This window comes from Larimichthys crocea, chromosome XIII, assembly GCF_000972845.2.
Source record: "Larimichthys crocea isolate SSNF chromosome XIII, L_crocea_2.0, whole genome shotgun sequence".
Taxonomy (NCBI): domain Eukaryota; kingdom Metazoa; phylum Chordata; class Actinopteri; family Sciaenidae; genus Larimichthys; species Larimichthys crocea.
In genome coordinates this window covers 3,625,779-3,640,031 of record NC_040023.1, presented here as the reverse complement: position 1 = coordinate 3,640,031, position 14,253 = coordinate 3,625,779, and the positions used below count along the sequence as shown (strand labels likewise).

Below are 14,253 nucleotides of genomic sequence, written 5' to 3'. Positions count from 1 at the left end.
AGAAAAGCCTTTAAAAAGGAGGTAGAAGATTTTATTAACATAATTAAAGTCATTTTGAAATATTTGGTGAGGTGGCACAGGGACCTGCAAGGAGTGCAGCAGATAAACTGAGGAGACCAAAACACCAACGACATAGCTTTCATTCAAGTAACTCTGAACACGACTTCATTCAACATTCACTTAGTTTCCTTCCAAGACAACCTGTAAAGAGTTTTCTTAACACGGCTGTGTGTAGCTTGTTTACAACAGGTAGAGTTATCATACACATACATAATATACAAAGACTATGATGTATTGCTTAGCCAGGATGCTGCAGCTACTACAAAACATCATCTGGTTAAATAAACTTAATTTTTTTAAAACAAATTGCAACTTAAATAACTCAAATTTGCATTTCAAAACAATTTGCTGTGCTAAGATTAGACTAAAACAAATTAAAAAGTTCTAAATACAGTTATTAAAAACAACAAAAGGCTACTCGGATGTGGGTTTGATGCTGTACAGTCCTGCAGTTCAATCCGTTCTAACCCACCGTGAAGAAGTCACGTCTCACAGTAGAGTTTAGGATGGTTTGGCGTGGAAACGAGCGTTCCCAGTCGAGCAGCACCATGACTCGCAGCTTTTGGAGCTGCTACACTAGTGAAAGGCTCCCTGCTGTTGGGTTACATGAGAACTTCGGACAGCTCCTCGTTGTCCGTTCCTTCAGAGTGCGAGCACTATCTCAGGTACTCGTACATTTCTGCGTCCAGAGATAGGAGACCGAAGTACGACAGCAGGTTCACGATCGAACGGGTCACGCTCATCGTTGCCAGCTCCCATCTGTAAAAAGCAGTCGGGTCGTTAATATTTGGAAGCTCCAGATGGGAAACTGTAAACTCAAACTGAATGAGTCTTTACCTCAAAGCCAGTTCAAACTTGAGGCTCTCCCATGTTGTCCTGACCCAGCGGAAGACCCAGAACTGGGGCAGCATTCCTGCCCTCTCCGCCTGAATCTTCCCCCAGCCACGCACCGCACTGAACAAGACGGACATTCGGCAACACTCTTTTAACCACAACACGGCAGACAACACACTGCTCTGGACTGAGAATTTAACAAAGACAACTTAATGGATGTGAGAGTGGTGTGGATTTACTTGGCTCTTTTTCACGAGTTTAATTTGACTTCAGTCGGACTAAGTCTGGAAAAACTAATCAGCCTTTTTATGCAGAGCTGTACCCAGGTTTCTTAGAAATGCTGAGGTTGTGAGTTACCCAAACATCAAGAAACTAACAGTGTTGCTGAAGTCCTGCAAAGAGCCTTGAATGTGTTGTAGCTTCAACAGGTGAATCATTTTAAATCTCAACATTTATGGCAGTTAATCCCTGATTCACTGACACTGGTACTGCATTAACCATATTGATCCCTGGAGTTACATATTAGGATCATTTGATGCTGTGAATCAATCACCAAACAGCTCCACTAACCTCTTGGCCATGACGAAGTAGCGGTCCACCGGTGCTCCCAGAGCGATGTTGATGCTTCGGACTGTGTTGATGTTCCGGAAGACGAGCAGCATGGGCCGAGGCATCGACTTCAGCACCTTCATGATGCTGTCGAAGCGCTGGGTGGCCATTTTGCGCATGTAGGTGGTCTCCTCTCGACTCAGGATGTTGGACAGACCCAGCTCCCGCATGTTGATGGGTCGCTGCAGCAGCATCTCGCTGAAGAGGAAGTACTCTACAGAGGGAAGAAATTAAGAAGATGAGTGATAATCTTTGAGTATAAAAAAAAAAAAAAATCAATGACATACGTTAAGGGAAGGTGTCCTGACCTTTCACACCAAGTGCATTGGAGTACTTTTCCATGGCTGCCTCGTCTCTCAGGACTATGGACCTCCACAGTTTACAAAGAGCCACTCTGTCACTACGGTGAAAAGGTCACAGTTTGAGCTCATAAGAGTCTCTCAAATGTTTTTTTTAATTAAACAGATTCAGACAAATCTTACCGTTGACTGAGGTATTCGTACAAGCCGTGGTCCAAGAGCACCAACTCTGCCTTGTTATCGGGACCTCGTCTCACAAGAACTGCCAACACAGATTATGAATAATATTCAATGACCTGTCTGTTTGCTTTTAAAACCATCATGATCTTTTAAAAAAGGCACCAGCAACACTGTTTCTAAAATTATATTTGAACATCTCTATAGTACACCTGATGTTCGCTGATGTACCCACCATTTCCAGGATGCGGGTCAGCATGGATGAAACCGGTGTAGAATATTTGCTCAGCGAATGTTCGGATCAGTTTATCTGCAGCCTGGAAAACAAATATTTGATGAAGTAAGTCTATGCTAATACGCTCGCTTTGAATATCACGCGTTCTGTAGAGCGCGTCAACTCACATCTTTCATACTCAGTCCTTGTTTCTTGATTTCTTCCACGTTGTTGATTTTGCAACCGTCGCAAAACTCTGCTGTCAACACTCTCTTTGAAAAGGAGAGAACAAAAATGAAAAAAAAAAAAAAAAAGCTTTAGCCAAGTAAAGGATGGACGTCTGGTTTGTTTTGTACCATTAATAAAAACACTCACCTTACTTGTTTGCTCCCAGAACACTTTGGGTACAGCAACGAAACTGAAGTGTTTCAGCTCCTCTGCGCACCGCTCAGAATTCCTGGCCTCGTTTTCAAAGTCCAGCTCTTGAGCCAATGTACCCTTCAAGTCCTACAGAAAATCCAATGAAAACCTATTATTGATTTTGTCTAAACCCCCCCAACCCCCAGACTTATACACTTGATTAAATGAGATTTTTCTGACCTTAAGGACCCATCGGAAACCAAAGCTTGGGTGCATGAACTTCACAATATCCAGAAGGATCTCCAGTGTTCTGATATCGCCGTCAAACCGATCTCGAAGGTCGATGTACTGCACCTGTGGGGACAGGAATTTGACAAAAACAGGCTTTTGAAGGTTTTAACACTTTGGACAGTCCACCCCCCCACCCTTCACTGACAAAGACAGAAAGTACTCTAGCAACAACAACAAAAAGATCCATGACTGGATTTGTATTTCCCCCTGACTGAAAGTGAAAATTCTCACGGTTGGTGTAAATAAAACTTGGATTGGCGAGGTCTGATTCTGCTCATTACACGTTGTGCTATGTTTCCAATGTGACGTCTTACTTTGGAGTCCAAGCCACAATCAGCACTTACCTTCACGGCTACGGGAGTCCCATCGAACAGTTCTGCTCTATGAACCTGAGCCAAGCTGGCGGCAGCGATGGGTTCATAGTCAAACGTTTTGAAAAGCTGCTCTGGAGTTTTGTTGAAGTCTTCTTGGAAGAGAGCATCCACCTGTGCCCGGAGACAAACACGATCTTGAGAAATTTCAAGCTGTCCTCCGACACTGAACTGTGTGCCCCTGTTTGTGTTGCAGTTCTCACCTCTTTGTACTTCCTGTTCAAGGCCTTGTCTTCAAGTATTTGCAGGGTGCGGATATACTCGGGGGGTAGGAGGTGGTTGAAAGAACACAGACCTTGGCCGAGTTTTATGTATATTCCGCCGTTCCTCACGGCTCCTTCCACCATGAACTCTGCTGCCCTCTGGTGGCAGGCTGACATCTCAGCCAAGTAGGATGGGCTGCTCTAGCAGGGGAGGACAGCAATGAGACATGATTGTCCATTCATGATTAACACCGTCAGAGCCAGAGATCAAAAGAAAGAGTCAAGTTTCTGAATAACGGTGATGATAGGCAGCAAAGGTCCCTGGCTAGATGTGAACTGGAGACACTTATCAATATTTGTGTTATTGACAGTTATGTTTTGTACTTTTTCTTGAAGCCTCATGTTCAGTAATGTGTGATATCTGTGTGAGACCACAGAGGAATTTGGACAAATGTTGCAGCTCATGCTCGGACATTTTCGTGGCTGATGTAAAAAGCAATAAAAACATCCTTTATATAATTAATGGGAGGAGTGCAACTAATTATAGTCATTGCTGATTTTTCTGTCAATCTTTTTCTTTTTCTTTTTTTTTAGATTAACTGCCTGGAAATTGTCAGAAAATAGCAACAAATGCCACCAGTCACCACTTCCCAGAGGCTGAGGTGACATGTAGACCAATGAAAAGATTCATTGTACAGTGATAATAGAGAAAAGACTGACTGATCGTGTCATCGTCAAATTATTCAGGGTTCTGCTAAATTTGGCTTGTTAACAGTAGAAACAAAAAGGTATAATCTTTATAAATAGAGTCTGCATATGAATAAATGAAGATTTGGGTGTCTGAAGCATTGTGGTTTCTGTTTGGAGTCTGAATAGTGTTTGACTTATCTTGTTTCATCTGGCTTTGCATGCTGGTAAACGGTCCATGTAGAAAGGAAAGTAGGCGGAACATATATCTTGGAGCCCATCGTCTATCATCTGATACCAATTTTATTTTATTTTTTTATTTATCTTGTGAAACAATCCGGTCATAGATGGTTCTTCCTACCTCCAACTCCATTCTCACGTCTCAAGTTGCTTGGCCCAGATATCAGAACACCCAATGGCAACAACATTGGCTGTTGCCCTCAAAAGCTAGACTGTCATCAGACGGTTCAGAGGTTGGCAAAGCTATCAGGCTTGGGCCGATTTTTGTTAGATGGAACTTACCTCATCCAGACCACGGAGAGCCACGTTGGTGGTCCACCAGTAATCCACGGAGATAAAGATACCCACAGAGAGAGATCTGAGAACACACACAGAAGAGGCTCTGCTTTAAAAGCTTTGGATTTGACTTGTGACGTGACGTGATGTGAACGATGATGTGAGCAAGTCCGTTGGTGGTCATGTGGTACATATGTTGACAAACCTGAACAAGCGACCAAATCCTTCAACCACAATCTTCATCTTCCTCCTCTCTCTCGGTGCTGACACGGCATAGTGGACTCCCACTGCCACAGGTACGCCAACGGACAGGCCAAAAAGTGTCTTCCACAACAGTCCTCTGCGCTTACCGTCCCTGGAAACAGGACAAAAGTCTCATCAAAGTTCATCAAGTCAACAACATCATCGAGGACAGAACGGTGAATCTGTGGTCATGCTTCAGCTGCTGCTTGGCACCTGAGTGAACTGGAGGATCTGGTTGTTTGGAACGAGGAACCAGGATGTGGGTATCTTCTGCGCAGAGCCATGTGACGCAGACACAACCGTAACTACGGAGAGAGAAAGAGCGAAACACACGTCGGATTAATCTTACAAACACATGTGGAACTTGTGAACAGATTACTTTGGTTCTCACCATTTTAATTTATTAATGGTTTATGCTCAAATCCCGCGCTTATATTCTGATTTCTTCTCTCTGCAGAGTCCTGTGGCTTTCTGGCCGCTGCTGCGATGGTGTTATTAAGTTAAGTCAGCTTGCAAATACTAATTATTTGCGTTCCTGATTAATCTGCCAATCATTTCCACGACTAAACACTGTCCAAAACTCAAACATAGAACCATACGAAGAAGAAAATCGTCGCAACTGAGGCAGGAAAACGAGCTTATGTCATGACTAGACGTGCCGATGCATTTCTGTTTTTATAAAATCATGGAGGTTTGGTAAATCCTTGGGTTCCCCTGACTGAGTCGACCTTCTTCGTGGTCAGATATCAGCAGAGATCTGACTTAATATCAAGCCTGATTCACAAGGCAGACTGTTGAGTAATAGCAGTAGACTGTGTGTGTGTGTGTGTGTGTGTGTGTGTGTGTGTGTGTGTGGAGGAGGAGGAGGGGGTCTAGATCAAGGTTGAATTTGACCAGCCGGGGGTACTTTGTTGTTTTTGTTCCCTGTCTGTATCTGAGGGACAAAATGTCTCCTAAGTGCTGACAAATTGATGTACAGATAGATAGCAGTGATGTCAGGGACCTGAGCTTTAAAATATCAAACAAACTCTGTGTCAAGTCAACAAGACCCAAGAGGAGGAAAGAGAGTTTCACAATTATGTGCTTAAGTTGTTAATGTTGTTTTTTTGTGCAGCATCTGCAGGAATGAATAAAGCAGCTGTTGTTTGATCTGATCTGATCTGATCCACACACACACACACTGACATCATGTGACACATCTTTTACCGTTAACAGCTGTTAGTCAACTAAGTTACAGCTGCCTGCTGAGGCAAAACAGCTGAGCAACCTTGACAAATATGCGCAAACAACAACACTAACACAGGATTTTTAAACACTTCGCCTCAGCCTGTTTGTGTCTTGTTGCTAACCGGCTGGTTACAGTTTACGTAGGTAACCGTTGTTCAACTGACAACTTACGCTAACCGAGCCGAGCATGCAGGATTTAAGAGTATACACACAAATATATATTTACCACTCTGTTCGTCTCTGCTGTCATGTTTCCTGGGGTGTTAAAATAGCAGCGCTCTCCGTGATGAATGACAGTCTAAAGTGCCCTTCCCTGTTCCCCTGTGTGTTAATTATTAAGCACGTAAACGCACCACCTCCTTCATTGATCGGAGACCTAGCCGCGTTAGCATAGCTGCCGAAGAGGCGCGAGCACGGCAGAGCGAGAGGGTGAACCCCCATCTACTTCCGCTTTCGCTTTCTCCTGCTTAAAAACAACAAAAAATTAAAGTTAAAATTAGTAACACCATCACTAACATAATGTAATAATCCGGATTAAATACAGTTTTCATCAATTTATGTAAAAGTACAACACTGTATGCCAAATTGTAGTACTCCCAATATACAATATCACATAAAATTAAAAAAAAAAAGGTACCAAATGCCCTAACAAAAATAAAAAATAAAAATAAATAATGGAGCTGGGAACTTGTTCTTTGGTCCACCCATTCCTGGGACGTGTGAGCCTTGTCTGGTGAAGGCACAGACTTTCTGCATTAAATTGTAGATAAATAAAAAATGGCACTCACTATCACTAACGTCGGGTATATTTTACCCGATATAATATCCCGGATATCAATTTACGGTATGTAAAAGTACAACACTGTATGCCAAATTGTAGTACTCTTCTTTAATTTCCCAATATACAATATCACAAAAAACAAAACAAAAAAACAAAAACAAAAAGTTACCATGGGGGACCCTTTAAAAAGGCAGCAAAATTATTTAAAAATCAGGTAATCCTTAACGTAACAAAAATAATAATGGAGCTGGGAACTTGTTCTTTGGTCCACCCATTCCTGGGACATGTGATTGTCTGGTGAAGGCACAGTCTTTCTGCAGACAAAAAATGGCACTCACTATCACTAACGTTGGGTATATTTTACCCGATATAATATCCCGGATATCAATTTACGGTATGTAAAAGTACAACAGTGGAATGCCAAATTGTAGTACTCTTCTTTAATTTCCCAATATACAATATCACAAAAAAACAAAACAAAAAAAAAGTTACCATAGGGGACCCTTTAAAAAGGCAGCAAAATTATTGAAAAATCTGGTAATCCTTAACGTAACAAAAATAATAATGGAGCTGGGAACTTGTTCTTTGGTCCACCCATTCCTGGGACATGTGTGACTTGTCTGGTGAAGGCACAGTCTTTCTGCAGACAAAAAATGGCACTCACTATCACTAACGTCGGGTATAGTTTACCCGATATAATATCCTGGATATCAATTTACAGTATGTAAAAGTACAACACTGTATGCCAAATTGTAGTACTCTTCTTTAATTTCCCAATATACAATGTCACAAAAAACAAAACAAAAAAAACAAAAAAAAAGTTACCATGGGGGGAACCTTTAAAAAGGCAGCAAAATTATTTAAAAATCAGGTAATCCTTAATGTAACAAAAATAATAATGGAGCTGGGAACTTGTTCTTTGGTCCACCCATTCCTGGGAATTGTGAGCCTTGTCTGGTGAAGGCACAGTCTTTCTGCAGACAAAAAATGGCACTCAAATGGCACTATCACTAATGTCAGGTGAAAATCACCTGAACGCATGCCTCTTGCAAAAACCATAGACGGGAGGAGGGAAACAAACATACCATTAATGACATCAGAGAGCAGCCTGAACACATGGACCCATACAACTCAGACAGCAGCAACACAATGAAAATCACATGACAAGAATTGTGTGGGTGAAAATCACCTGACGTTAGTGTTCTAGGGTTAATGTAGTGTCTTTCAACAATTTTATGTTATTATTAATTCTTAATAATAATTATTACATGGTTTCTCTTTTGTGATCTCCTCCAGACATGTTAAATACATCACAAAAAAAAAAAAACAAACTTGTATCTCATATTTTCCACAAAAGTTTAACTTAAACTTCCCAACTTGTATCTCATATTTTCCACAAAAGTTTAACTTAAACTTCCCTGACAAGTCCCAGTGTATGTAGACTGGCTATTGCACTTGTGTGTAATGTGCATGTTAATAGCATTGTTGGCTTCCAAAGTCGTTGTGATGGCACATCATGCTCACTATGTAAATGTATTCAACTCATGATAGGATAATCTTTCTCACATGCATACTGCACTTCAGAATCAGTTTATTCTCTGTACAGTCTCACAAAGACTAAATTCTTTATAAGCTTTTGGATTTACATATCGTATAGTTCGCTGTTACTTGGCTTTTATTTTACTGTCACTGGTTTTATTGGACTGTTATTTATACATGTGTATATAGTGTTAAAATAGGATATCATATAGGTGTATAGTGTTAGAGTTTTGTTTTCTTGCTATTGTTTTCTTGCCATCACTTACTATCTCACTTACCGTTTGGGAGCTGCTGTAACAAAAACTATTTCCCTGCGGAGATTAATAAAGTATTTATGATTCCAATTCTGATTTCTGATAATAAAGGATAACATAAGATGATCCCACACACTCCTCAACAGGTTTGATAATAAATTAATCACAAGCAAGAAATATATAGATAAAAGCTTAAGAAAGTTATTATTATTATTATTATTATTATTATTATTATTATTATTATTATTATTATTCTTATTGTGAGCACGGAGAAACCTCCTACTTAAACAGATGATGTGAAACTGTGAAGGCCAAACATCCAAGTGAAGTGAATAATAAACAAACCAGCCATTAAAGGGGGTCCAACCCACAGAGAGCTGCTCAACAGGTTGCACCTGACTCCTGTCAACTGTGTAGAAACACGAGGCTTTCATTTTTTTTTTTACTTTAGATTCATTAGAAGGTGCAACTTTTTTCAGAGCAGGTGGTTAAATGTAGGCTGTTAAGTATCAGTGTGCGGATATCTATCTCGACATGTCTCTCTGATAGGAGGTACCGACAGGACGCGTCACAGGTCATACGGAGTGGTTCGAGGTATGCCCACTGTCCCCGTGTTATACTCGCTCCATTCAAAAATCGTCATTATTGACAGCAGCCTGTCAGGTGGGACACGACATGTGCATGTAACTAAGATGAACAAAGATATTTCAGAAACTTGCTTCAGTTCAGCAGAGCCCAATCCACCTGGATGCACTTTAATAGGTTATTATTATTTTTTTGCAATACTGTAAACCGGAGGTAAATGACGCACCCGTGGGCCACATGAGACATTACTGATGTATTATGTATGTGTTACATCATCTTACATCAGTCAGGCCTCTGTGGGTTGCTCATCTCCAGCTTTATGGAAAGTGGTGGCAAAGAAAAACAAAACAAGGGAAAGGTTAGGAGAGGAGCTTGAGTGGAGTTTGTTATTTAAAAACTGGGATTTAATTATTACAGTAAATAAATAAAGCGCGTTTTGTTCATCGCATTGTCAGTGTACACACACAAATAACAGCAAAGTCAGCCGCATTTAGCCTGAACTAAACCGGAAAAACAAACCGGCCTTCAAAATAAAGGCTTTAAAATCAAATCAAGTTGTTATTTTCTTTATTACTATTCTTTCTTTACGGATATGTATTTGCTGCATCGCTGTCAATTTATGTAATGGGACTGAGCGTTTCCTTATGTATATGTGTGACTGTGTATATATGTGTATGTGCATATACTTGCCTCCCACATCCTCCCAGTGATACTCTTACAGCTTATTAATGTAGGGACAAGATATTCTCAAGTGTCTATATCACACAACAAGTAGTCATAGATTTGTTTTTGTGGCCATGCTGTTTTGTTGTTTGTTATCTGTGTTCATGTCAGAAAATGTAATAAAAATATTATAAAAAATGTCCATCTTCACAGCAGAAATAAACACGCTTACCTAAAGGCACCTCAGCAGTTTATGTTAAGGAATTATTGTAAAATCAATATATAAAACAGACATCCAAGAAACCGTCGTGTACCCTTTTCTTAACTATCTTTACCCACTCTGTTCGTCTCTTGGTCATGTTTTCCTGTGTTGTTAAAAATAGCAGCCTCTCCGTGATGCATGACATCTAAAGTGCCCTTCCCTGTTCCCCTGTGTTTAATTTATTAAGCACGTAAACGCACCACCTCCTTCATTGATCGGAGACCTAGCCGCGTTAGCTAAGGCTGCCGAAGAGGCGCGAGCACGGCGGAGCGAGGAGGGTGAAACCCAGCTACTTCCGCTTTCGCTTTTCTTCCTGCTTAAAAAAAAAAAAAAAAAAAAAAAACTACCGTTAATCAAATTCGTTACACATCGCTTCATAATGTAATAACCCGGATAAAATAGAGTTTTCATCAATTTATGTAACGTTACAACACTGTAGCCAAAATTGTAGTACTCCCAATCTACATAGAGAAGACGAAGACGATATACTTATTTAATCCCTCAATGGGAAACGGAAATTATTTTTCACCTCTCTTTTTATTTTACATGCCATTTTAACCCGGGACACACACCACATGCCAGTAAACGGCATTCGGACATGCAAACATGGAGAGAGGAGGTGATTGATGGGCAGCCAGCCCAGACAGCGCCAGCGAGCCGTGGGGGCGGTGTGCCTTGCCAAGGGCACTCGGCAGTGCCCAGGAGTTAACTGGCACCCTTCCAGCTACCGTTCTACCTTCCCTATTTCGTCCATGTGGGACTTGAGCGGACACCCTTCGGTCCCAAGCCAAGTCCTATGGACTGAGCTCCTGCCGCCCCCCATTAAACTCTCACATAAAATTAAATTAAAAAAAAAAGGTCCAAAAACAAAAATCAAAAAAATAAATAATAATGGAGCTGGGAAACTTGTTCTTTGTCCACCCATTCCTGGGGACTGTGAGCCTTGTCTGGTGAAGGCACGTCTTTCTGCCAGAAATAAAAAAATGGCCACTCACTATCACTAACGTCGGGTATATTTTACCGATATAATATCCCGGATATCAATTTCGGTATGTAAAAGTACAACAGTATGCCAAATTGTAGTACTCTTCTTTTATTTCCCCAATATACAATCATCAAAAAACAAAACAAAAAAAACAAAAAAAAAGTTACCATGGGGGACCCTTTAAAAAGGCAGCAAATTATTTAAAAATCAGGTAACTCCTTAACGTAACAAAACATAATATGGAGCTGGGAACTTGTTTCTTTGTCACCCCATTCCTGGGACATGTGATTGTCTGGTGAAGGCACAGTCTTTCTGCAGACAAAATGGCACTCACTATCACTACGTTGGGTATATTTTACCCGATATAATATCCCGGATATCAATTTCGGTATGTAAAAGTACAACATGATGCCAAATTGTAGTACTCTTCTTTAATTCCCAATATACAATATTCACAAAAAAACAAAACGTTACCATGGGGGACCCTTTAAAAAGGCAGCCAAATTATTGAAAATCTGGTAATCCTTAATCAACAAAAAAATAATGGAGCGGGAACTTGTTCTTTGGTCCACCCTTCCTGGGACATGTGTGACTTGTCTGGTGAAGGCACAGTCTTTCTGCGAGACAAAAAATGGCACTCACTATCACTAAAGTCGGGTATATTTTACCCGATATAATATCCAATATCATTTACAGTATGTAAAAATACAACACTGTATGTCCAAATTGTAGTACTCTTCTTTAATTTCCCACATATCAAAACAACAAAAAAAAACAAAAAAAACGTACCATGGGGGGAACCTTAAAAAAGGCAGCAAAATATTTAAAAATCAGGTAATCCTTTAAGTAACAAAAATACTAATGGAGCTGGGAACTTGTTCTTGGTCCACCCATTTCCTGGGAATTGTGAGCTTGTCTGGTGAGGCACAGTCTTTCTGCAGACAAAAAATGGCACTCAATGGCCACTATCACTAATGTCAGGTGAAAATCACCTGAACGCATGCCTCTTGCAAAAAACCATAGACGGGAGGAGGGAAACAAACACCATTAATGACATCAGGAGCAGCCTGAACCCATGGACCCATACAACTCCGACAGCAGCAACACAATGAAAAATCACATGACAAGAATTGTGTGGGTGAAAATCACCTGACGTTAGTGTTCTAGGGTTAATGTAGTGTCTTTCAACAATTTTATGTTATTTTTATCTTAATATAATTATTACATGGTTTCTCTTTTGTGATCTCCTCCAGACATGTTAACACATAAAAAAACAAACTTGTATCTCACTATTTTCCACAAAAGTTTAACTTAAACTTCCTGACAGTCCCAGTGTATGTAGACCGGCTATTGCACTTGTGTGTAATGTGCATGTTAAAGCATTGTTGGCTTCCAATGTTCGTGATGGCACATCATGCTCACTATGTAAATGTATTCCTCTCATGATAGGATAATCTTCCTCACATGCATACTGCACTTTAAAGAATCCTGTATTTCTCTGTAGTCTCACAAAGACTAAATTCTTTTATACGTTTTGGATTTACTATCGTATAGTTCGCTGTTACTTGGCTTTTATTACTGTTACTGGTTTTATGACTGTTATTTATACATGTGTATAGAGTGGAGGATAAAAGGTATCATATATGTGTATAGTGTTGAGTTTTGTTTTCTTGCCATCACGTACTACCTCACTTACCGTTTGGGAGCTGCTGTAACAAAAACAATTCCCTGCGGAGATTAATAAAGTATTATTATTCAATCTGATTTCTGATAATAAAGGGGATAACATAAGATGATCCCACACACTCCTCAACAGTTTGATAATAAATTATTGTAGAAACCACGAGGCTTTCTCTTTTTTACTTTAGATTCATTGGAAGGTGCAAACCTTTTTCAGAGCAGGTGGTTAAAATGGTTAAATGTAGGCTGTTAAGTTCAGTGTGCGGATATCTATCTCGACATGTCTCTCTGATAGGAGGTACCGACAGGACGCGTCACAGGTCATACGGGTGTTCGAGGTATGCCCACTGTCCCCGTGTTTACTCGCTTCATTCAAAATCGTCATTATTGACCGCAGCCTGTCAGGTGGGACACGACATGTGCATGTAACTAAGATGAACAAAGATATTTCATAAACTTGCTTCCGTTCAGCAGAGCCAAATCCACCTGATGCACTTTATAAATATTAATATATTTTTGCAAAGTAAACCGGAGGTAAATGACGCACCCGTGGGCCACTGAGACATTACTGATGTATTATGTATGTTGACATCATCTTACATCAGTCAGGCCTCTGTGGGTTGCTCATCTCCAGCTTTATGGAAAGTGGTGGCAAAGAAAAACAAAACAAGGGAAGGTTAGGAGAGGAGCTTGAGTGGAGTTTGTTATTTAAAAACTGGGATTTATATTACAGTAAATAAATAAAGCGCGTTTTGTTCTCGCTTGTCCGTGTACACACACAAATACAGCAAGTCAGCCGCATTTAGCCTGAACTAAACCGGAAAAACAAACCGCCTTCAAAATAAGGCTTTTAAATCAATGAAGTTGTTTTTCTTTATTACTCTTCTTTTCTTACGATATGTATTTGCTGCATCGCTGCAATTAATGTAATAGGACTGAGCGTTTCCTTATGATATGTGTGACTGTGTATATATGTGTATGTGCATATACTTGCCTCCCACATCCTCCCAGTGATACTCTTACAGCTTTTAATGTAGGGACAAGATATTCTCAGTGTCTATATCACACAACAAGTAGTCAGATTTGTTTTTTGTGGCCATGCTGTTTTGTTGTTTGTTTCTGTGTTCATGTCAGAAATGTAATAAAAATTATATTTAAAAAAATAAAAATAAATTCAAGTTTATTTATATAGCCCTTTACAATAGCCAGACGGTACCCAAAGTGGCTTTACAACAAAGCCATAAAAAAAAAAACCATGTACATACAAAACTAATAAATACAATTAATAAAATACAACTAAAATTAAAAGTGCTATAGAGTTAAAACCTTTTTAGAAATACGTATGGGGGGAAAAGTTAGGACAATTCAAGGGCCCACGACCCACGGGCCTCCAAAAAATAGGTAACGGTAAAC

At 40.1% G+C, this 14,253-nt stretch overlaps 1 protein-coding gene across 3 annotated transcripts; it reads right to left on the bottom strand.

The window, feature by feature from the left end:
- Positions 1-9: 9 nt before the first annotated feature.
- On the bottom strand, positions 10-6,544 carry adck5 (aarF domain containing kinase 5). 3 transcript variants are annotated; one of them, XM_027286902.1, is made up of 16 exons: positions 6,318-6,544; positions 5,256-5,345; positions 5,078-5,169; positions 4,827-4,976; positions 4,628-4,703; positions 3,419-3,619; positions 3,189-3,329; positions 2,794-2,907; positions 2,569-2,700; positions 2,382-2,465; positions 2,215-2,296; positions 1,986-2,064; positions 1,812-1,903; positions 1,465-1,717; positions 898-1,014; positions 10-819 (listed from the first exon to the last, which is right to left on the bottom strand). In XM_027286902.1, exons 2-16 carry the CDS (start codon positions 5,256-5,258, stop codon positions 717-719), a joined length of 1,719 nt encoding a protein of 572 aa, XP_027142703.1. In that variant the 5' UTR covers positions 5,259-5,345; positions 6,318-6,544; the 3' UTR covers positions 10-716. The 3 variants fall into 3 exon arrangements, with proteins under 3 accessions (XP_027142703.1, XP_010739270.3, XP_027142704.1); XM_010740968.3 differs by lacking the exon at positions 5,256-5,345; XM_027286903.1 differs by lacking the exons at positions 5,078-5,169; positions 5,256-5,345; positions 6,318-6,544 and having other exon boundaries at positions 3,419-3,614; positions 4,827-4,869.
- Positions 6,545-14,253: the final 7,709 nt, after the last annotated feature.